Source organism: Rutidosis leptorrhynchoides, chromosome 8 (genome assembly GCF_046630445.1).
Source record: "Rutidosis leptorrhynchoides isolate AG116_Rl617_1_P2 chromosome 8, CSIRO_AGI_Rlap_v1, whole genome shotgun sequence".
Classification (NCBI taxonomy): Eukaryota; Viridiplantae; Streptophyta; class Magnoliopsida; order Asterales; family Asteraceae; genus Rutidosis; species Rutidosis leptorrhynchoides.
In genome coordinates this window covers 187,137,404-187,161,400 of record NC_092340.1, presented here as the reverse complement: position 1 = coordinate 187,161,400, position 23,997 = coordinate 187,137,404, and the positions used below count along the sequence as shown (strand labels likewise).

The window sequence follows — 23,997 nt, the reverse complement described above, 5'->3', positions numbered from 1 at the left end:
TCATGTTATATTATGATTGCCATGCTTGTTAGATATACTTATTGTTGTGGTTAGTTAGTACTTTGTGATGGTTGTATGTTAGTTGATGCTTGTCTGCTGGAGCCCAGTGCGTCCCTATTGTGTGGTAGCCTCGGTAGGAGAGATCAACCTGCGGGTTGGGTTCCTCTGTGGTAGCCTAGACAACCGTGGTGTATATATATGTGAATGACGCGTCCGTCATGTGTGGATTATGTATATACATACGGTGGTGGAGGAACTTTTGGTAAGCCCCAGTCCGATCAGCTGGTGGTTAATGGTTTGGCCGAGCAGCCAGAGTCTATGTAGACGGCACTTGGGTGATGTTTGTGTCTTAGACTATGTGACATGATTAGTATAACACTTATGTATGCTATGGTCTGTAGTTAGTTGTACTCACTTAGCTTCGTGCTAACTCCCCTCCATCTCCTCCCTGCAGGTTGATAGCTTTTGTAGATTGTGCTTTTTTGGAGAAGACGGGCATGGTGATGTTATGTTTGACAGGAGTCAACTCTGATGTTGTATTGTTTTGTTTAAACATTGATACTTTGTAAATGTATTGTAAATACGTCTTCTCCAAATAAACAAGTATTTTGTAATGACACGTGACACTGGTTGTATTAACAATAGTTAATGTTTATTATGTAATTAATAAATAGATGCTTCCGCCACGTATAAAAACAAAATTTAGCGGTGTCACATATTAGCATTGTACTTGGTAAGGGTACGCTAAGGAGTTGATATCTCGGTACGAGATTGGTTGAGTTTTCCCGATGTGAGGGATTGAGCAAGTTCTTGTGCTCGGATTTGTGGATTTTAATAAATCGTGGGTGACGATTTAGTTGTTAAGGGTGACTCTTTGGGAAGAATTGCCTAGAGGAATTGGAAGAATGCGTGGCGATTTCGCGTATTCTAAGTGATCGTTATAGACTTCGGATGTTGTATGTATTGCACGTCTTGAGATGCGTGCAAGTGTGTATTTAGTAATGGATTAATCTTCGGATTGATGAGAAATGTGTTGGAAGTCGGATTGGAACGTTTGTTCGAGAACCGTAGCGTGTAGGTTCGGATTGGTTAAGTGACTAGGATCACGAGGATGTGATCGAATCTAAGTGGGGGAGAGTTGTAACACCCCGTTTTTCCCGAATATGATATTTAGGTGTATCGTGTATGTACGAGAATGATTGAAGGGTGTTACATGTGTTCTAAGGGTTGTATGCTTTGTAAATAAAGAGAACCGAGTGTGTACTAGTGAAATGGTGTTAGTAAGCGAAAAATGGATCATACTGGGCTAAAGGTCGTGGCGCGGAGGAGGGTGTCGCAGCGCGACAAATCAAGCGTTTCAAAATCAGGAGGCCCGACAAACAGGTCCCAGATAATGACCATTCTCGCGGCGCGACGGTTGAGGGCCGCGGCGCGGCGTTCTGGGCGGGCTGGTTCCTATTTTCGCAATAATAAAGGGAAGTGAGGGGCATTTTGGTCATTTCGCGTGTGAGCCAGATTTGAGATCTTAATCTCATCCATTCATTTCATTTCTTTATTTCTTTTTCCTTTTCTTTCCTATTTTCCTCTCAAACTTCAAAACCCCATTTGATTCAAAGTGAGATTGGGAAAGGAAGGAACGGGATTCGATCTTTGGTGTAGAAGACAAGTTTGTTCTCCTCGTTCTTAGCTACAAGGTGATACTAGCGGTAAGCTCTAACTCCGAATTTCATTTTCGTGTTCATCATCTAAATTTGGGGCTTTTGATTGTATGTTCATAAATGAAACCCCATTACTTGTTAATTGAAGATTAACACCAAGATTCGGGTTTATAGTTGTTGTTGGCGGGTTTGGGGTTTGGTGAGCAAGTGTAAGCTTGTAAGACTTGCAAACGGGTGTAATCACTAGTATTTAGTGATTATTGAGGTGTTGAAAGCCTTTTGGGCTCGATTGGTTGACTAATTTTGAATAGAGTCAAAATTAAGGTTTTATGATGTTTATGCCCGATTGTCGATTTAGTTGAGTTTATAAACTTAAAATGAGTTAAGTGGAAGTATAAACTTGTGTTAATGGCGATTTAAAGTCAAAACTAGCAAATGGTGAAATGTTGACTTTTATGGGTCAAAATTAGGATTTTGGTGTCAAATTGGGTAAGACAAGTGTTTAACACTTGCGTTCGGGTTCAATTGGCGTATTAGGACCATTCTCACTTGTGTTAGTGATTATTGGTTAGTTTGGGCGCGGTTTGTGCTTGGAAGTGCATTTGGGACGAATTTGCACTAAGTGTCAATTTGAGTTGGTTTGTAAGTCCAACCTAATTGTGTTGTTTGTATTGTGATAATGGAATAGGTACTTTCCATTGACGTGTTGCGGAATTGTTCGGTTGCATTCATCAGGACGACAAGGTGAGTGTTAATATCCTATGTGCATATGTATGTGTAGGATGGGTGCGGGTCGGGTGAAGTGGTTCTCGGTTATAGAGCTCACTTCACATATAGGTGGATTTGATGGACTTTTGTATAGGTTCAATTGGCACGGTTGTGCGTTTTGGTTGACCACCTTTGGCGAGGTGCACACTTTGTGTGTACGTTATCACATGTGCTTGTGATATGGATTATATAACCCCAATGGCGAAGGGTTGATATTGGGTTGTGAATTGGATAACCCCGATGTGGTGGATTTTATAATCCCGTAACCGTGGGTTTTGATTTGTGAAGTGAATCACGTGTGGATGCGGATTCACCATGACGCGTGTAGTTCGGTCATCTTATTGAGGTAGTGATCTGGTGTGGTTGCGGATTCACTAAGGCTCGTGTAGTTCGGCTAACCTCGATGTTGTTGTGGTATTGAAGATAGTAGTCTCGTGTGGATGCGGATTTACTAAGGCTCGTGTAGTTCAGACAATCTTCTTTTGGTATTGGGTTAAGGGGTTAACCTTGGGCGTTTTACGCTTTATTGTTATATATATATATATATATATATATATATATATATATATATATATATATATATATATATATATATATATATATATATATATATATATCGTCGTATTGTTATGATGTAGCTAGCCTCCGGGTGTAGCTTGATGGCAATGTTCATATCGTTGTTGGTGAACTTACTATTGTTAGCTTGTTGTATAGCGATTATACGGTATGCTTAGATTAGCTTGCCTATATGCTTGGATGCTCCGGTATGTGCTATTTGATTATTCGTGTGGCGTGTCCATTTTATGCATATATATGTATGTAGTATATTCTCACTCACTAAGCGTTAGCTTACCCTCTCGTTGTTTACATTTTTATAGATTTGCTTGGAGGCGGAGGCACGGGTAAGCGTGGGAACTAGTGGACTCGCGTAGGTTGCTTTAGAAGATGTGCTTTTGGATTTGATTAGGATTGGGTAGCGTATCCCCAATCACCATGCTCGTTTTGTTGGAAATTAAATAGTCGGGTCGTGTTTGCCCGTTCGGATATTTAAACTATGTATTAAATGTTTTAAAAGCTTATTGAACTTATTATTGTGTTAAAGATGTTTTTGGAAACATAATTGGGACCTAAATATTAATGTATAAAAAAAAAAATTTACGGGCCGGTTTAAATACGGGTTGGGTTGTTTCAACCGAATTGACTCCATTTGACATCATTTAACCCAAATTGACCTCCTTTAAACCATGTTGACTACATTTGACCCCAATTGACCCAACTTAACCCATTTACCCAAATTAACGCAATATGACGTCTCGTACTCTCGCAATCACACGTGTATGGAAGGTTTGTCTTTCTTATCGAGTTTTTTAATTTTTTATGTGCGGTTTAAGCACATATATCTTTCGCGCAGATGTTTACACGCTTGAGCAACTGTTTGCGCGCTCTGTTGCCCAGTTTTCGAGCTTTTTAATTCGTTATTTGCGGTTTAAGTACATGTATCTTTCGCGCAGATGTTTACACGCTTGAGCAACTGTTTGCGTGCTCTGTTGCCCAGTTTTTGCGCGCTTTTCGCACAATTTTTCGCAGTTTTACGAGCAGTTTTTATGCAGTTTTACGCGGTTTTTGCACACAATCTTTTGGCGCACACTTCATGCGGTTTTACGCGCACTTTGCATGCAGTTTTGAACACATCTGTCCGCGGTTTATGCGCAGTTGTTTGCGCAGGCTCATGTGAACTTGATTTCCACAGCATAATGAGAAGTTCGATACGATACTTGACCTAAATCTCATACTGAACTTGGGGGACTTGATGGCGTAGGGTTTACCCAGGTTAGGGTTTACATGGATTGCTTGGCCCACATGTCATCTAAACCCTAATTTCCGTCTATAAATATGGGGCAAAACCTACCTCAAGTTCACAATCTTTGTCGTACACAAACTTCCCTCACTGCAACGCATACAGTTTCACCGTCAGATCTATCTCCTCCACGATCGTCTCTACGATCAAAACACAATCAATACTAGGTTTTTTGTTCCTATGACTCTAGGTAGGGTTTTTTCCCTTTGCCGTCGATGAATTCCGACCATCGGCCGGCAGACAATTCGTTAACCAACCTCAGGAGATCTCCTAAGATATCATCTCGACCAGGGTTATCATGGTAACCGGATCGGATGTTAATGACGTTGACGCCTCTCATATTGTTGATCGTGGATGAATTTTCCCTCAGAAAATATATGCATGAACACATAGCTTTATTTTTATTTTATTTTTGTGAAACTTCAAAGTTTAGTTGAAGAGAAGATTAATTAAAATCTTGCAAAAAAAAAAAAAAAAAAAAAAAAAAAAAAAAAAAAAAAAACCCAAAATAGCACCTAGACACTTTACAATAAGTGCTCTCTTATTTTTAGATGTTCGTTAAAAACGATGTATTCCAGAAAATATATGTTGAAAAGTAAAACTGGACTCTTCTAAATAATAATGTTTGAATCGCATTTACACCTAATTGTACTTTAACAAGGCATATTAAGCATGGTTAAAATAACCACAAGGGTGGTTGTCTAGTGATAAAAACTAGGCCTCGAAATAAAAATGCTTAGAGGTCTCAAGCTCGAATCATGCGTGCAAGAAATATACCCCTTAGTAGCTACAGAGGTACATCCACGGCGATGACTCGAGGCTGCCCGCAAAGCGAGTATTCGCTGTGTGATTAGTCGATTTGCAAAGCGATTTGGACAAATCAAAGTTAGTAAAAAATAAGCATCAGGTGAACTTTATATAGGAAAAATTGAAAAAGCATCATTTTTGGCAAAACGTAAACATAAACAGAGGATAACCCCTTTGCCCAAAATCTTATGAACTTCAATATCAGATAGCACACAAATGATGTTTTTAATTTTCTTTGGTTTAAATTTAACAAAACTCTAAAGCATTATCACCTCTTCAAGACCTCGAAATAAACAGGCTTTTTCATAATGTAAAAAAATGGAACATAGAGTTTACATTTAAGCACATATAATTTGAAAATCCCATATACTTGCAAAATCGTCTTCTGCACCCTTTAAATTGGCTCGAAATATGTTAGTTGACTGCTGCATCTCGTGCACGGCTTCATTTCATTGTTACTCCTTAGAGCACGACGAAATGCCAGTTGACTTGTGTGATTTTTCCCAATTCAAACCATCAAAATGCTTAACCTCAACATGTGTTAGTGTTCCAGGATCAACACAATTGTACGTAATCGCTATTCCGTCAGGGTTCGACTTAGGTGTATAAAATGATGTTATCCCACAGACCTTACAGAATGTATGCTTTGCTGTATGAGTACCAAAAGTGTAGGTTGTAAGGAACTTTTCAGAGTCTCCTACAAGCTCGAATCGTTCTGCAGGTACAATAAAATGAGTGTTTCCTCTCATTGCACAATCTGAACAATTGCACTGCCAGGCTACAACGTTTGCCGGTGACCGAACACGCCATCTCACATTTTTACAGTGGCATCCACCGTTGTGTGTTACCATTTGTGAATTCATGATTATTGTGCGTTTGCAACTATAGAGAAAGAGATAATGATAATTAGAAATGTTTCTTGATACTACAACACAAATTCTTCTGGCCTAGCAGTACCGATATGGCCCACCAATCATATGGTTTCGGGTCCAATCTAACACAACAATCATGATATACATAAATCAAATTCAACTTGTACAAACCATATCTGAATCGGGTGACCCAAATCACCACATGATAAAATCAGCCTAATTAGTGAGCTATTTGATTGATTATGATTGAATAGGGTTCCACTCATGTGGCAACTAAATAATTAGATTAAATTTCAAGTAGATCAATTAACACTTGTAAAAGGCTAACAGGCAAATAATTAACACAGGATATTATTTTAAATTTCATCATAAGGAGTTCAAATCCTAATCTATAGCTTAAGATAACACCCAAAAGAAATATACTATATTAAATTAGGCAATTAGCATAAAGTTATAAAGATATAAACTGATAAGTCAGTCGACGACGATTAGTTTACCTAAAGAACCAATCCAGATTTGTTCAAGGAAATCAACTTCTATCCCAATAAATACAGGGTTGTGTTGGAACTTAAAACTTAGCAGGAGGGCAAGAAATCCAGATGGTGGCTATACCTTGTTAATTGTTACACATATTTAATTATTATTATTATTGACTTAATTACAAGTATGGTTACAAAATCTTGCAAGTTTAGTCACTATAATTTATTTTTTTGCAAGTTTAGTCACTGGAGTTTCAAAAAATTACAATTTTAGTCACTCAAGTTGATTGACGTTAATTTGGTCCATTAAAATACATCATGTGCTGATCACGTGAGGGGTAATTTCGTCAGTTCATTTTTAATTTCAGCATTACTTTTCTTATCCTTTTTAATTTGTAACCCTAATTTTAAAATTTTCCACTTCATATTCATCCCCACTTCATCTTCTTCAACATTTTTCATTTTCTTCATCTTCAACCTTAATCCACAACTCAAATTAACATCGTAAAATCATAACCATAACTTTAAATCGTTTCAAACCTAAAACAATAATAATAAAAAAAAACTTTAGAGATGGTGGTCGTATCAGTTTTTATAAATCACCAATCACCAAACACCAAACATATATTTAGATTTCACAAATCAACATATCGATTATACACCTGGAACAAAATAAAACAAATTATCACAAACCTACTTTTTCTAACAAACCTACTTTTTTCTATTCTTTGTATTTCACATACTATCCTGTAACATTTTTTTTCTTTTTCAAAACACATATCTACAGCAGCAGCAACAGCAGGTAGCATATAGCGCCAACCATTACCTAAATTGAAATCCCCCAAATTCTTAAGAAAGTCGAAGTTGGGTCACATGGGTCGTTCACCAATCACCACTCAATCACCACCGTTACTTCTACAAAATCCGAAATCCACCATCACCGCTAGTTACATAGGTCAGGGTTTTGAGCTCCAGAGGAATTACTCTGGCCAAGTTTGCCAATTTAGAGCTCCGAATTGTTTGAAGCTTTATAATCATCGGCTTAAAAAAATTGAGCGGAATAAGAATCACCAGCTTCAGTTATGACAAGTGCAGCCACAAAATCTTTAGGTTTGATGTTATTTGTTATTTGATTTTGGCCGGAGCTTCCCTTGGAAGCAATCTCTTTATCCGTCGGATAGAGAGAGGGAAGACTTTCTCTACTCTTGGAGTGTTTCACTCAGGGTGGAGAAATGACTTCTCTTTATCCAAAGATAGAGGTAGGATTGTCTACGTCTCACCTCCCCCATACCCCAAACATATGAGATTGGGTTTGTTGTTGTTGTTGTTATTTGTTATTTGATTTAGGTTCCAACAGTGGTGATGATGATGGTTGATTTCGTTTGGCCGTTCAGATCTGTTTACCAAGTGGTTGAGCTTTTCCAGATATGATTTGTGTGAGTTCATCCTTGAAGAATTGGAATTTTAAGATTAGAGTTTAAGATGAAAAGGGGAAGAACACGGGGTGAAGTGGAAAAGTCTTTGAAGAAATTAGGGTTTTAGATGGAACAAGGGCTGAACACGTGATATAAGTGTAAGATCATGTTTTTCCCAAATGTTTGGGACGCCGTCCAAAAGGAGGGACGCCGTCCTGTTTTGAAGGACTGGACGCCGTCCAGTATTCTGGACGCCGTCTAGATGAACTGGCAGACCAGCTATTTTACATTTAGATATTTAAAGGGGGTAGTTTGGTATTTTCACATGGGGACGACTTAAAGGCCCAAAGATCAGTTGGTGGGTGTCATTACACCAATTTCAACCACCTCATCCTTCCACTTTAATTCTAGAGAGAGAGAAGGTTCTAGAGTGAGAGAGCTCAAATAAAGGAGGAAAAAGGTTGTTTCGGGTCAAAGCGCGGGTTTTAAAGTTGTTCGTTTAGTCCCTAGCTAAGTTTTGATTGTTGTGGTAAGTCCTAATCTTGACTTCCTTACTTTAAATTAGTTTAAGGGTTAGGGTTTGGGTTAGTGTTGAATATAAAACCCTTTGTTTAGTGATTTTGGGGTTTTGGGTAAATTTGGGTCATGAGGACTCAAAGATGACTAGCCTAGGGTTTTGAAATGTTAATCGAGCTTATGAGTCTTAATTTGGTTAGTTAATTACTAACACACCTATATATTATGTAAGTGGGTGTTATTTGGGTATGTGGGTGACCCAAATGGGTGTGTTAACCACAAAATGGGTCAAATGAGTTTTGGGGTGACCTAGGTTGTTCAATGTGTATGAAAATGTGATGACCTTGTGTTAGAAGTGTATTAAGACCCCAAATGGCTAGTGTTAGGGTTTTGACGAAGTTGACCTAATATTAGGGTTAAGAGTGCAAATGGGTCGAAATTGCACTATGGGTCAAAATGTCACTAGGATAGTGAGTAAGTTGGTTGACCAACTTGATTGTATAATTGATTATATGCATGATGTAATAGGTACTTCGCGTTGAAGGTTGCGAGCTTGATTAACTCACCAAGGGCGTTAAGGTGAGTGGAATAATTATACATGTGTGTATGTAATGTATTTACTTGTGCGAAATGCGATGTGGGTTTTAAATTCGGGTACGCGATACCACATCGTGTTGACATGGGATGAGGGTTTAAAGTTCGGGTATGCGATACCTCATCATCATGTGTGTGTGCGGGCGTGAAGTGTGGGTTTTAAGTTCGGGTATGTTATACCACATTTCACATGACGGGTGGGTTTTAAGTTCGGGTATGCGATACCACACAAGGGACTAGTGATGCATACTAGTGGCGTCTGCGTGGCTAACGGTTCATTCGCGAGAATCGTTCCCTTTGTATGATTGGTTAACCATGGTTACGTGTTGTAGTGGGGCATATTATATTGTACGAATTATATGCTATTGTTGTGCTAGCTTGCGTATTGGAGATTTAGCCTTATACTTGTGATGGTATGCTAATTATATTGCTAGCGTGTATGCGGTAATTGTTGTAAGTGATTGCAAGTAAGTAGGTTATATATGTATATGTATAATTATTGCATTCACTAAGCGTTTTGCTTACCCTCTCGTTGTTTACTCTTTTTAGGTTCCGGCATGGACAAGGGTAAGGGTGTTCGGTTGGATTAGTGGCCTCCCGCTTTGTTTTGATAAGGGGACGCCTTTGAAATGTTTAGCTTGTGAAGTTTGGCACAGATGTGGGTAGTTTAACCCCAAAAACCATGCTCTTGGTGTCGTTTGAAAATTAATTTCTTATGGTCAACACTTGTATTTTTGAACGAAATTCGTAAAACGGCCGACGTGGGCCCGATGTTGTAAAACTTGGTTTTATTGTGGAAACTTCTTAGTTTTATTTATACTAATGTGTTGTGAAAGCAGTTTCGTTTAAAAATATCGGGAAGCGGGTTTTTCGCTCGCGCAAGTTTGACCCCGAGGTCAGAATCTTACAGTTCATTTGGATGCCGTCCCAAATGGTTGGACGCCATCCTGGTCTTCAGTACTGGACGCCGTCCAGGTAACTGGACGCCGTCCAGATGTGCTGTCTAAATTTTTTTTTGGGTCGTATTTATGGTATAACGAGGTTTGGGTCGTTACAAGTGGTATCAGAGCATGTTCTAAGGGATTTAGGCGACTTGAGATAGGTGTCTAGACTTAGACTTTATTGTGTATGCGTTTTATGCAGGACTTGTAGGAGACGGGTCGGACCGGGAATTGGTTAGTGCTTAAGTTTAGGTGAAGTAACCTTGCACTAATTGTTTTGTGTTGTGTTTGCAATTATCAAGCGAGATAGACGTTGTACTAGCAAGTTAATGCGACATGCTCGCTTATCAATGATTAGCTACTATTGTTAGGGGTCCAAGTCATATCAAGCATGAAAGGACCCGTTCATATCGATTATAAACGATTCACAATAGTTGATTACATCACGAGGTACTTGACCTCTATATGATACATTTTACAAACATTGCATTCGTTTTTAAAAGACAAACTTTCATTACATCGACAGTTGACGGCATGCATACCATTTCATAATATATCCAACTATAATTGACTTAGTAATAATCTTGATGAACTCGACAACTCGAATACAACGTCTTTTGAAATATATCATGAATGACTCCAAGTAATATCTCTAATATGAGCAAATGCACAGCGGAAGATTTCTTTAACACCTGAGAATAAACATGCTTTAAAGTGTCAACCAAAAGGTTGGTGAGTTCATTAGTTTATCATAAATAATCATTTCAGATAGTATAATAGACCACAAGATACTCATATTTCGAAAACAATCTGTGCAGGTCTACTCACTGCTGAAAAATCATTCATACGATATATAAACACCTGGTAATCGACCTTACCAAGATGCATATAGAATATCCCCCGCATACCGGCATTCAGCACGGTCATGCAAAAGCATACAAACAGGCCACTCTTTTAAATATGATGGTTGTGTACACCTCACCAACAGATCATATCTTTTAAAGCTGTCGGTTATATACCTATTTCATAGTATTAAAGCATTTCAAATTCTCTAAATGGGGCTTGTGAGTGCCCATAGATCTATCTTTAGGATTCACGTCAATTAGGAGCTCGGTTTCCTAATTCTTAGATTACCAGACTATAAAGGGGTGATATCCGATGTACTCGCAACTCAATCGTAGAATGATTTTAAGTACTTATGTCTATTTCGTAAAACAGTTATAAAACAGTGCATGTATTCTCAGTCCCAAAAATATATATATTGCAAAAACATTTTAAAAGGGAGTAATGAAACTCACAATACTGTATTTTGTAGTAAAAATACATATGACGATATTGAACAATGCCGGTTTGGCCTTAGATTCACGAACATATATCAAGTATATATATTAACACATATAATCACATAATTTCTCCTACATAATATTTATATATTAAGTGTTGTAGTTATATAAATATATATACTTTATTTATATTTTATATCTTCAGTTATATTTTATATATAGTTATTTTATAAATAATCAATATTCATACATATAGTTATATTACGATATATAAATATATATATATATATATATATATATATATATATATATATATATATATATATATATATATATATATATATATATATATATATATATATTTGTAGTTGGTATTACATCAAAAATTAATAATTTGTTATATGTAATATTTATATAATAATGTTATTATGTTTGTGGTGATAATAATATTGTAATAATAATAATACTAATGATACTAATAGTGATAATAAAAATATTATAAATAAAATAAAATTATATATAAAAATCATGTTAATGAAAATAATAATAATGATAGTAATAATGATAATAATAATGATAGTTTTAATAATAATAATACTTATAATAATAATGAAAATGATAATTTTAATAAAAATACTTTTGTTAATAATAATAATTTTAAAAATGATAATACTAATAATGGTATTAATAATAATAATAATAATAATAATAATAATAATAATAATAATAATAATAATAATAATAATAATAATAATAATAATAATAATAATAATAATGATTATCCTAATACTCATTTTAATGATAGCAATAATGTTAAAAAGTATAATATTTATGTTGGTATAATAATAATAATAATAATAATAATAATAATAATAATAATAATAATAATAATAATAATAATAATAATAGTAATAATAATAATAACAATTATGGTAATAAGAACTACCTTAAAAAGCTTTTTCAAAAACAAAATGCCCTAGACGAGGCTCGAACTCGCGACCTCTCATAAACCCAACAACACCCACGACCATGGCTCCACCCTTGCTTTTTCTGGAATTAATTCAACCCGTGTAAATATAAACCTTAATATCTTGTTCTTATTTCTTTTTGGCTCAACTAGTTGTCTAGCCCAGTTAATAAAAATTGGCCCAACATATCAGAAATAGGTCCAAAGTATTTTGTTAATTGGATTCGTAAGCCCAAAATCATAACCCGATAATAACCGGTTGATGGCTCTTGGGTGTAATCACTGCAGACCGATCGAAATCAGAGATGTCAATCCAGAGGCGTGAACCGTAATCAATCATCTTGTTCCTAATCCCTTAATAGTAATAGTTCATTAACAGATCTTGATGATGAGGTTCCCAGGTAATGATTTAACTTGATTTAATTATTTGATGGGTTATGGGTAGTCGATTTACAGGAAGTTCGGTTTGGGATAAGTGACAATTTATTTGAAGAAGAAATTAATTGAAAAATTAACTATAAGTAATCGACTTACTATTTTGTTGAAGTTAATTTGATTGAAGCAACAATAATGATTGAAATCATCAAAGAACAGGAACAAGATAGTTCTTTACAAGTTTGAAAATTGAATTCGAGATCTTATGTTTGCAGGTGTAGAAGATGGTTGTGATTGGGGGTTTGATTGTTGTAGTAAAAAATAAGGCAATCGAAAAGCATCCGTAAATAGTTTGTTGGGTAGGTAGAACAAGATCAAGCAAAAGCTAGAAACAGGATCAAGTGTTAGCTAAAGGGTTGTTGTTTGATTAGGGTTAATGATTTTTGGAGATTGTCAAGGCTTAATAGAACAAGTAACGTTTTCAGTTTCATAGTCATAATTATATCAAAATCAATTTATTATCATGATCTTTATTCTTAATCTTATTTACCAAACCTGCATTATCATCCTTCTTTCGTTTGCTGTAACAAAACAGAAACAGAAACAGATGGGCTGTGATGGTGCTTGGTTTTCGAATATAGGATAGGAAGATGGATTAACTTGTAAGAAGTGGTTCGATGATTGTTAATGAAAGTGCTAATTGCTAGGTTTGTGGCTACATCTAAAAGTGGGTTTCGGTCTAAGCAAAAACCAGAAAACATGCTAGTGGTAGCAGCCTTTGATGGCATTCCTAAAGTTCTTGAGTAGTTTTGATGATTGTTTTGATTGAAGATAGAAAACTATACCAGTTAGTTAAAATGGGTGTTTGAATATTAGAAACAGAAGAAGGTTGTTGATGGTGGTTTTCATAGTCAAGTGGTGTTTGTATAGGTGAAGTAGTTGATGATTGATGAAGTGAAACAAGGTGGTGTCTCTCAAGGATTGTATACAACTAATTGAAACAGAAATTGATTTGATCATACTTGTTTTCTTGTGATAAATGGGTCGACAGATTAAACAGGAGCAGAGAAAAAATGAGTCAAAAATATAAGGTTGATAAAGACCCTAAACTGATTTTGGAATTCTATGTTTGGTTTGATTCGTTTTGTCAATTTGATAGAATATAGATTGATAAGGATATGTAACATACTGATTTCTATTTCTCTATCTATATAATTCGTAATTTGATTAACTAATAAATATAGATATATTAATAATATTAATAATACTAATTAATAATAATATTACTAATAATAATAATATTATTGATAAATATACTAAAGCTGATAATATGATAATATTAATACTAATAACAATGGTATTAATATTAATATTAATATTAATAAGGATATTAATAATATGATAATAACAATAAAGATAATGATAATTGTAACCAAGTGATGATAATAATATTTTCAATTGAAAATGATCATCTTAATAATAATAAATAATTATAATAATAACTAAAATTGTAATCTTACTTACTATTTATGATATGAATAATGATAACAAAAATATTAATAATACTAATAATAATTATAATATAACAAATCAACTGTATCAAATTTCACATTTATGTATTATACATAATAATAATAACAACACCGATATTAATATTAAATATTTATTCTAATAATAGTAATGAATGTAATAATAATAATAATATTATTAAAGATGACAAATTAAATGCGTTAAATTTCATATCTATATATTAATAATATAATTAATACATATATTAATATTAATATTAGTATTACTAATAATAATGAAAGTAATAATCATATTATTGTAGTAACTATATTGCAACTTGTAATTAATATCATACCTTAAGTAATATTTAATAATCATATATTATATAATAATATATATTGAATATTGAATATTTATACATTTTATATATATTACAATATAATTAATCATCAAAATCATATGTTTATATATAGATTTATTTTAAATTTACACTTAATTATTTTGTATCCTATTTTACATATTTAATTCTAATATTTATTTTATATTTTCAAATTGTTATATATATACTTTCACTTATATATATATGCATATTTATTTACACATCATTGTTCGTGAATCGTCGGGCACAATCCAAAGGTAAATGATTACATGAAAATATTTCACAGTTTTTTTGAGACTTCAATATTACAGACTTTGCTTATCGTGTCGGAATCATTCAAAGATTAAGTTTGAATTTGGTCAGAAATTTCCGGGTCGTCACACGAGTTCACTTGGGAGCCCGAAGAGTTTATGTTAGTTTATCTTCCTGCTTGTCATGCGGCTTGAATTGCGAGGACGCAATCCGGTTCAAGTGGGGGAGAGTTGTAAGATCCTGTTTTTCCCAGATGTTTGGGATGCCGTCCAAAAGGAGGGATGCCGTCCTGTTTTGAAGGACTGGACGCCGTCCGGTATTCTGGACGCATTCCAGATGATCTGGCAGACCAGCTGTTTTACTTTTAGATATTTAAAGGGGTAGTTTGGTAATTTCACATGGGGACGACTTAAAGGCCCAAAGATCAGTTGGTGGGTGTCATTACACCAATTTCAACCACCTCATCCTTCCACTTTAATTCTAGTGAGAGAGAGAGAGAGAGAGAGAAGGTTCTGGAGTGTGAGAGCTCAAATCAAGGAGGAGAAAGGTTGTTTCGGGTCAAAGCGCGGGTTTTAAAGTTGTTCGTCTAGTCCCTAGCTACGTTGTGATTGTTGTGGTAAGTCCTAATCTTGACTTCCTTACTTTAAATTAGTTTAAGGGTTAGGATTTGGGTTAGTTTTGAACATAAAACCCTTTGTTTAGTGATTTGGGGGTTTTGGGTAAGTTTGGGTCATGAGGACTCAAAGATGACTAGCCTAGGGTTTTGGAATGTTAATCGAGCTTATGAGTCTTAATTTGGTTAGTTAATTACTAGCACACCTAGATATTATGTAAATAGGTATTATTTGGGTATGTGGGTGACCCAAATGGGTGTGTTAACCACAAAATGGGTCAAATGAGTTTTGGGGTGACCTAGCTTGTTCAATGTGTATGAAAATGCGATGACCTTGTGTTAGAAGTGTATTAAGACCCTAAATGGCTAGTGTTAGGGTTTTGACGAAGTTAACCTAACATTAGGGTTAAGAGTGCAAATGGGTCGAAATTGCACTATGGGTCAAAATGTCACTAGGATAGTGAGTAAGTTGGTTGACCAACTAGATTATATAATTGATTATATGCATGATGTAATAGGTACTTCGCATTGAAGGTTGCGAGCTTGATTAACTCACCAAGGGTTTAAGGTGAGTGGAATAATTATACATGTGTGTATGTAATGTATTTACTTATGCGAAATGCGATGTGGGTTTTAAGTTCGGGTACGCGATACCACATCGTGTTGACATGTGATGAGGGTTTAAAGTTCGGGTATGCGATACCTCATCATCATGTGTGTGTACGGGCGTGAAGTGTGGGTTTTAAGTTCGGGTATGCGATACCACATTTCACGTGACGGGTGGGTTTTAAGTTCGGGTATGCGATACCACCCAAGGGACTAGTGATGCATACAAGTGGCATCTGCATGGCTGGCTAACGGTTCATTCGCGAGAATTGTTCCTTTTGTATGATTGGTTAACCATGGTTACGTGTTTTAGTGGGGCATATTATATTGTACGAATTATATGCTATTTTTGTGCTAGCTTGCGTATTGGAGATTTAGCCTTATACTTGTGATGGTATGCTAATTATATTGCTAGTGTGTATGCGGTAATTGTTGTAAGTGATTGCAAGTAAGTAGGTTATATATGTATATGTATAATTATTGCATTCACTAAGCATTTTTCTTACCCTCTCGTTGTTTACTCTTTTTAGGTGCCGGCATGGACAAGGGTAAGGGTTTTCGGTTGGATTAGTGGCCTCCCGCTTTGTTTTGATAAGGGGACGCCTTTGGAATGTTTAGCTTGTGAAGTTTGGCCAAGATGTGGGTAGTTTAACTCCAAACACCATGCTCTAGGTGTCGTTTGGAAATTAAAATCTATGTTCGAAACTTGTATCTTTGAACGAAATTCGTAAAACGGCCAACGTGGGCCCGATGTTGTAAAACTTGGTTTTATTGTGGAAACTTCTTAGTTTTATTTATATTAATGTGTTGAGAAAGCGGTTTCATTTAAAAATTTCGGGAAGCGGGTTTTTCGCTCGCGCAATTTGGACTCCGAGGTCAGAATCTTACAGTTCATTTGGACGCCGTCCCAAATGGTTGGACGCCGTCCTGGTCTTCAGTACTGAACGCCGTCCAGGTAACTGGACGCCGTCCAAATGTGCTGTCTAATTTTTTTTTTGGGTCGTATTTTTGGTATAAAGAGGTTTGGGTCGTTATAAGTGGTATCAGAGCATAGTCTAAGGGATTTAGAAGTTCCTAGACTTAGACTTTATTGTGTATGTGTTTTATACGGGACTTGTAGGAGACGGGTCGGACCGGGAATTGGTTAGTACTTTAGTTTATGTGAATTAACCTTGCACTAATTGTTTTGTGTTGTGTTTGCAATCATCAAGCGAGATAGACGTTGTACTAGCAAGTTAATGCGACATGCTCGCGTATCAATGATTAGCTACTATAGTTACGGGTCCAAGTCGTATCAAGCAAGCAATGTATGACGATTGTTGAGCATGATGGGGCGGCGTGGTATGTATGTGTCTCGTGTTATCGTTTCATTGTTTAACCTATTTCGTTTTATAGAATAAAGATGAGAAACGGATACGACACCACTGACGAAGGCCCGAGCGAGGACTCCGAATTCAAGGCAAAGGTTGAGGCCATCATTAAAAAGCAAAGAGTAGAATTTCTTGAGGATGTCTTAAAGGTTTTCCAAGAATCGGTTGATGGGCAAGTAACCGAGTTAATCAATGAGCGAATGAATGCCGCGATCGTAGAGGCATTAGAAGCTAGAAAAATTTATCCTCGGGGCGAAGGGGGTGATGGTAATGGTGGGCATGGAAGGCGGGACTTCTATTACAAAAATTTCAAGGATGCTCAACCTCCTATGTTCAATGGGGTGAGACATCCGTTGAAAAGCACATGTTGGATCTCCGACATCGAGGGGGATTTCCGTACCGCTGAATGTCCTCCCAAGAAAAAAACGAGATACGGTTCTAGTATGTTGCGTGAAGAGGCTAAGTTGTGGTGGGACGATAAGATTAAGTTGTATGGTGAAGAGCAATGTATGAGTTTGACGTAGGAGGAGTTTAAAAAGGAGTTCTTTGATGAATATCGGACTCCATCCGACCTTAACAAAATCTGGGATGAGTTGTGTGATTTGCGACAAGGTTCGGTGGACTTGGTTACTCTCAAGTCTACCTTCTTGTCAAAGACTCGTTTTTGTCCAGAGTATGTAGGTGATGACTGAATGTTGATGCTAGATTTTTATCGTACACTAAGCGATGAGTTGTAGCGTAAGATTAGTCTGGGAATGGCTAAGTCTTTTGATGAATTGTTTGAGTTAGCCCGGGGTTTCGAGCCGGAGGTTCCAAAAAGAAGTTATTTCTCTTTTTCTAAGAAAAATTCGAAGGTTCGAGTCAATCGAACTTTTCAAGCAGTAAGAGCAAGAAGGGTTCCGAAAGTGTTAATAGAGTTAAGAAGAGTGGTTTCGGAAGTTTTCTCCCTAATTGCTATAATTGTGGGCAAAAGGGTTACATCTCGTGAGAATGCCCAAAGCCGGTTACGAACACGCTCACATGTTTTAATTACCAAAAGCAAGGACACCGAAAGTCGGAGGGTTCTAATTTGTATGGTGAGCAAGTGAAAAAGTTAGAGAAAGCGGCGGGTACGGCTAGGGGTCGCAACTACTTGATGACCAATGATGAGGCCAAGCAATCCAATGAAGTTGTCTCAGGTACTTTCATGGTTAACTCTAATCCGGTAAGGATCCTATTTGATAGCGTTGAAAATTTATCTTTTGTGTCTCTACGTTTTGTGTCTAAGTTTGATAAACCGCTAGCTAAGTTAAGTCATCCGGTAGAAGTTGAAATAGCGAATGGTAAGACGGTGCTAGGGGTTGATGTTTGTAATGATTGTGATATTGTGTTTGGTACCGAAATGTTTAAAATTGATCTTATCTCGATGACTTTGGGTGAATTTGATATCGTCGTTGGTATGGATTGGCTCGATTGTTATAGAGCCGATATTGCGTTCCATGAAAAGTCTATTCGTGTTAAGACCCCAAGTGGGGGAGAGTTAATTATTCATGGCGAGAGGCGGAGAAGACTTGTTCCATTATGCACTATTGCACGGGCACGTCGTTTTCTTAGTAGTGGTGGTATGGCTTTTCTTACTCATGTGGTTGATACTCGTGAAGAGCCACCATCCATTCGTGAAATTCCGGTGGTTAATGAATTTGAAAACGTTTTTCCGGATGAATTACCAGGTGTTTCGGCAGAAAGACAAGTCGAGTTTCGCATCGAGTTGGTTCCAGGGGCTACTACCATTGCTAGAACTCCTTATCGTTTAGCACCAACGGAAATGCAAGAGTTGTTAAATCAAACCCAAGAGTTGCTTGAAAAGGGTTTTATTCAACCGAGTGCTTCGCCATGGGGCACTCCGGTTTTATTTGTAAAGAAGAAGGATGGTAGTATGCGGATGTGCATCGATTATCGGGAGTTGAATAAAGTGACGATCAAAAATCGTTATCCATTGCCTCAGATTGATGACTTGTTTGATCAACTCCAAGGTGCGACTTATTTTTCTAAAATTGACTTACGGTCCGGCTATCACCAAATGCGAGTCCATGAGGAAGATATTGAGAAAACGGCTTTTCGAACGCGTTACGGGCATTTTGAGTTTATAGTTATGCCTTTAGATCTTACGAATGCACCGGCGGTATTCATGGATCTTATGAACCGAGTGTGCCAACCTATGTTGGACAAGTCTATAATTATGTTCATTGACGACATACTTATTTATTCTAAGAGTAAGAAGGAACTTGAACTCCATTTGCGTGAAGTGTTGAAGACGTTGCGGAAGGAGAAGTTGTATGCTAAACTCTCCAAGTGTGAATTTTGGCTAAGGGAAGTACAAATCCTTGGTCATTGATAATGCTAAAAACGAACATATATTTCATAGCATTATCCTTCAAGAAAGACAAGCTTTTAGTTGCTATTGTTCTATTTACAAGTGATATTCGTTTAAATAATAAAAGCTGAAGACAAAAGACAGATTCGACGAATTGAAGACGCAAACGATCAAAAAGCTCAAAAGTACAAAATACAATCCAAGTGGTTCAATTTATTGATGAGAAACGTCTAAAAATTACAAGAGTACGAGCCGCAAAACGCAAAGTACAAGATATTAAATAGTACGAAAGGACGTTCGAAAATCCGAAACCGAGACATGAACCAACTATCAACGTACGACTCAACAGAGCTAAAATTACAAGTCAACTATGCTCAAGAATATAATATAATATTTAAATAATTCATAATAAGAATAAGAATAAATAATAAAAAGTTGATAATTAAGCATAGTTAAAGGATCATAAGTGAAAATATTTCAATCGATATTTCAATTTAGTGAATTGAATTATCGTTAGCTACCTTTCTAGCTAACTTTCCACCTTGCTATAGTAGTTCATTTTGCCTATAAAATGGAATTCACGGAGGCACCAATGGATACACCTACACACTTCATTTTCCTTTCTTCTTTCTGTAATCAAAATATATATTTATATTTATAATATTAAGTTTAATTTAAGTTTAATAATAATTGGGTTATTGTAAGAATGTTTTACGGGTTTTAAAGTCGAAACTCTGTCCATGTAACGATACGCTATAAATAATCATTGTAAGTTATGTTCTTCCTTTTTAAATTAATGTCTCGTAACTAAGTTATTATTATGCTTATTTAAGCCGAAGTAATCGTGATGTTGGGCTAATTATTAAGATTGGGTTATTGGGCTTTGTACCATAATTGGGGTTTGGACAAAAGAACGACACTTGTGGAAATTAGACTATGGGCTATTAATGGGCTTTATATTAACTAAATGATACCTCGTCAATTTAATATAAAGGTTACAATTTGACGTATCTATATATAACCACATACACTTAATCGGGTACGGTGGACGGGATATCTATAAATACGAATTATCGTTCATCTTACCGGACTCGGGAATGGATTAATAGTTAATGGACTCATTAAAATAGGGGTGGATTACATTCAAGGGTAATTGGTGTAATTGTTAACAAAGTAGTAAAACCTTGGATTACACGCAGTCGATAACCTGGTGTATTCATTAAACAAAGTATTAAGACCTTGTTACAGTTCGAATCCCCAATTAGTTGAAATATTTAACTTCGGGTATAAGGATAATTTGACGAAGACTATCGCACTTTATATTTATGACTGATGGACTATTATGGACAAAACCGTATGGACATATCGAATAATCCAGGACAAAGGACAATTAACCCATGGTAATAAACTAAAATCAACACGTCGAACATCATGATTACGGAAGTTTAAATAAGCATAATTCCTTTATATTTCATCGCACTTTTATTTACTGTCATTTTATTTATTGCACTTTTAATTATCATACTTTTTTATCGCAATTTTATTTATCGTCATTTTATTTATCGCATTTTAAATTATTGCACTTTTATTATCGTCATTTAATTTACGCTTTAAATTAAGTCATTTGTATTTTTAATATTTTACATTAGGTTTTAACTGCGACTTAAGACATAAAATCGACAAACCGGTCATTAAACGGTAAAAACCCCTTTTAATAATAATAATAACACGACTTATATATATATATATATATATATATATATATATATATATATATATATATATATATATATATATATATATATATATATATATATATATATATATATATATTTATTTATATATTTCTTTATACAAATATAGTTTAAAAATATAGCATTAAACTTGGCTAGCTCCTTGTGGAACGAACCGGACTTACTAAAAACTAAACTACTGTACGATTAGGTACACTGCCTATAAGTGTTGTAGCAAGGTTTAGGTATATCCACTCTATAAATAAATAAATAACTTGTGTAAAATTGTATCGTATTTAATAGTATTTCAAATAAAAATATAACTATTTCGTATACACCTCTGCACACATCAAGTTTTTGGCGCCGCTGCCGGGGAGTGCTAAAACACTATATTTTTAATTTATATTTGTAAAATTATATATAAAAAAAAGTAATTTCGGGGACCCGTGTGTCAAATATAGATTTTGTTAAGATTTTAGTAAGTGGTAAGTTTTAATTGCTATCATTTCTATCATTTAACTTTTTCGTTGTAGCGTAAGTATTAATTGTTTAATCAATTACAAGTGTAAATTTAAAAAAAAAACCGAAAAAACAATTACACCAGTGGCAAATTCCTACAAATCTTTGATTAAACAATTACAAGTGTTATTTTTATATTATTATTAATAAGCCAATTAGTCTTTTTCTTTGATTTTTTTTTTTTTTTTGTCGTGACATCCAACTCAAAGAAGAGCAAATAGGCTCTTTTGCCTAGCCGCCAGCGGACCCCATTGGGGTTATTGTTTCTGTCGACAACCAAGGAAAAAAAGAAAGATATAATACTAATAATAAAAAAATAACCACAAAGGAAAAAGAGGAGAGTGGTTGGGTCTGCTCTCTGTTGACCAAGCAACACAAAGAAAAGGAAGGAAATATTTTTTGGTAAAAAAAATTGTAAAAAAAAAAAGTGTGTTATTTTGGTAAAACAACATCAAACAAGAAAGAACGAGTTTGACTTTTTAAACTTTAATTGTTTAAATTTGGCTTGTGACTTTCATTATTTAGTTTATAAACAATTTTGACACTTTCATTTTTTTTAGTGATAACTCGGGTGATAATATAGTATCGAATTTTTTTTAGTTAAAAAAAATGTTAAAAAAAAAATATAATAATAATAATAATAATAATAATAATAATGATAATAATAATAATAATAATAATAATAATAATAATAATAATAATAATAATAATAATAATAATAATAAAAAAAGAAAATCACAAAAAGGGATTTCAATTGGTTTGTCTACTTTATCTCTGCCGACACAAAGTAGAAAGCAAGCAAGGAGCAATTTGGTGACAATTTTTGATTTCTAATTCTTTATATTGTCTACATTTAAATTCGTACAATTTGGTGACACCTTACGACCAACTACTTCAAAAAAAACCTACAGTAGTTAAAAAAACAAAAAAAAAAACCTTTTAAAATAATATATTTTTAAGATTTTGTCTATAAAATTAAAAAGTGTTTTTATTTTAAGTTTTAATTACCTTAGAATTTAGTTGCCGTTTTCCGAATAGAATTGCATTTAAGTTTTAATACATTTAGGTGCAACTTTTTAGACTTTTAAGTTTCGACGCTTTACTTTATTTTTATTATTTTTCGACGCCTATTTTTAGACTTCTTATTTTTCGACGCACTTTTTCTTTTTTTTTTTTTTTTATTTCGACGATCTAGTTTTTAGGACATAGAATTTTCTATTTCTTCTCTAAAAATTCAAACGAAAAAATTATTTTAAGCGGTTAAATTAATAGACATTCAAATTTTCTGGTTCGTAGTAATAGTTGGATTTGTTAGTGGCGAGTTGTGGGCTTCCGATTTAAAGGGTCCTGGCTACCTGCTGCATCTTTTGGCTATTCGAAAATTGGGCAAAATCAGAAAAGTCTATTAATTTGATAACTTATATAATTTTTATTTTTATAACTAATAGGATATTCAGTGAATGCACCGAGCAAAACGTTCACCACCTTTCATACGTTCACCACCTGTAACTCGATCAAGACATCTAGCCAACATTGTCGCCGTTGATTTTTCTTTAGAATCGTCATCTAGTCGACCAAGTACTCCAATTCAAATTTCTGATAATCCATTTTTTGAACCCGACCTCATAATTGAGAATCCAGAGGATATTCAGGGACAATTCAGAGATCCTGAAACACTAATCATTCCTCCTGAACAATAAATCACTCATCCAGAGATTGTCGAGGAAGAAACCATTAAATCAGAATCCTCTAGTGATTCAGATTCAATAAATTCAATCATGAAAAATCTGGAACCTTTGAGTATGGAAGACCGAATGAGGGCTAAACGCACTGGCCAAGGTCATGCCATTACTCAACCAGACATTAACGCACCAGATTATGAAATCAAAGGACAAATCCTACACATGGTAACTAATCAATGCCAATTTAGTGGTGCGCCAAAGGAAGATCCAAACGAACATCTTCGTAACTTTAATAGGATTTGTACAGATCTATCTCATGTTATTTCCCTGGACTTTAAAGGGAGAAGCCAAAGATTGGTTAGAATCGTTACCTGAAAGGGCGATTGATACATGGGATGTTTTAGTTGAAAAATTTCTTAAACAATTCTTCCCGGCATCTAAAGCCGTG

General features: G+C 35.0%; 1 protein-coding gene across 1 annotated transcript; it reads right to left on the bottom strand.

Annotated features, from left to right (window-relative positions):
• Positions 1-5,299: 5,299 nt before the first annotated feature.
• Positions 5,300-6,582, bottom strand: LOC139864860 (uncharacterized). Its single transcript, XM_071853425.1, has 2 exons — positions 6,461-6,582; positions 5,300-5,973 (listed from the first exon to the last, which is right to left on the bottom strand). Exon 2 carries the CDS (start codon positions 5,952-5,954, stop codon positions 5,547-5,549), a length of 408 nt encoding a protein of 135 aa, XP_071709526.1. The 5' UTR covers positions 5,955-5,973; positions 6,461-6,582; the 3' UTR covers positions 5,300-5,546.
• Between the last annotated feature and the right edge of the window lie 17,415 nt (positions 6,583-23,997).

What these genes read in the sequence shown, in the direction of transcription:
- LOC139864860 (XM_071853425.1), bottom strand. Translation starts at nt 5,954, where the DNA reads ATGAATTCACAAATGGTAACACACAACGGTGGATGCCACTGTAAAAAT.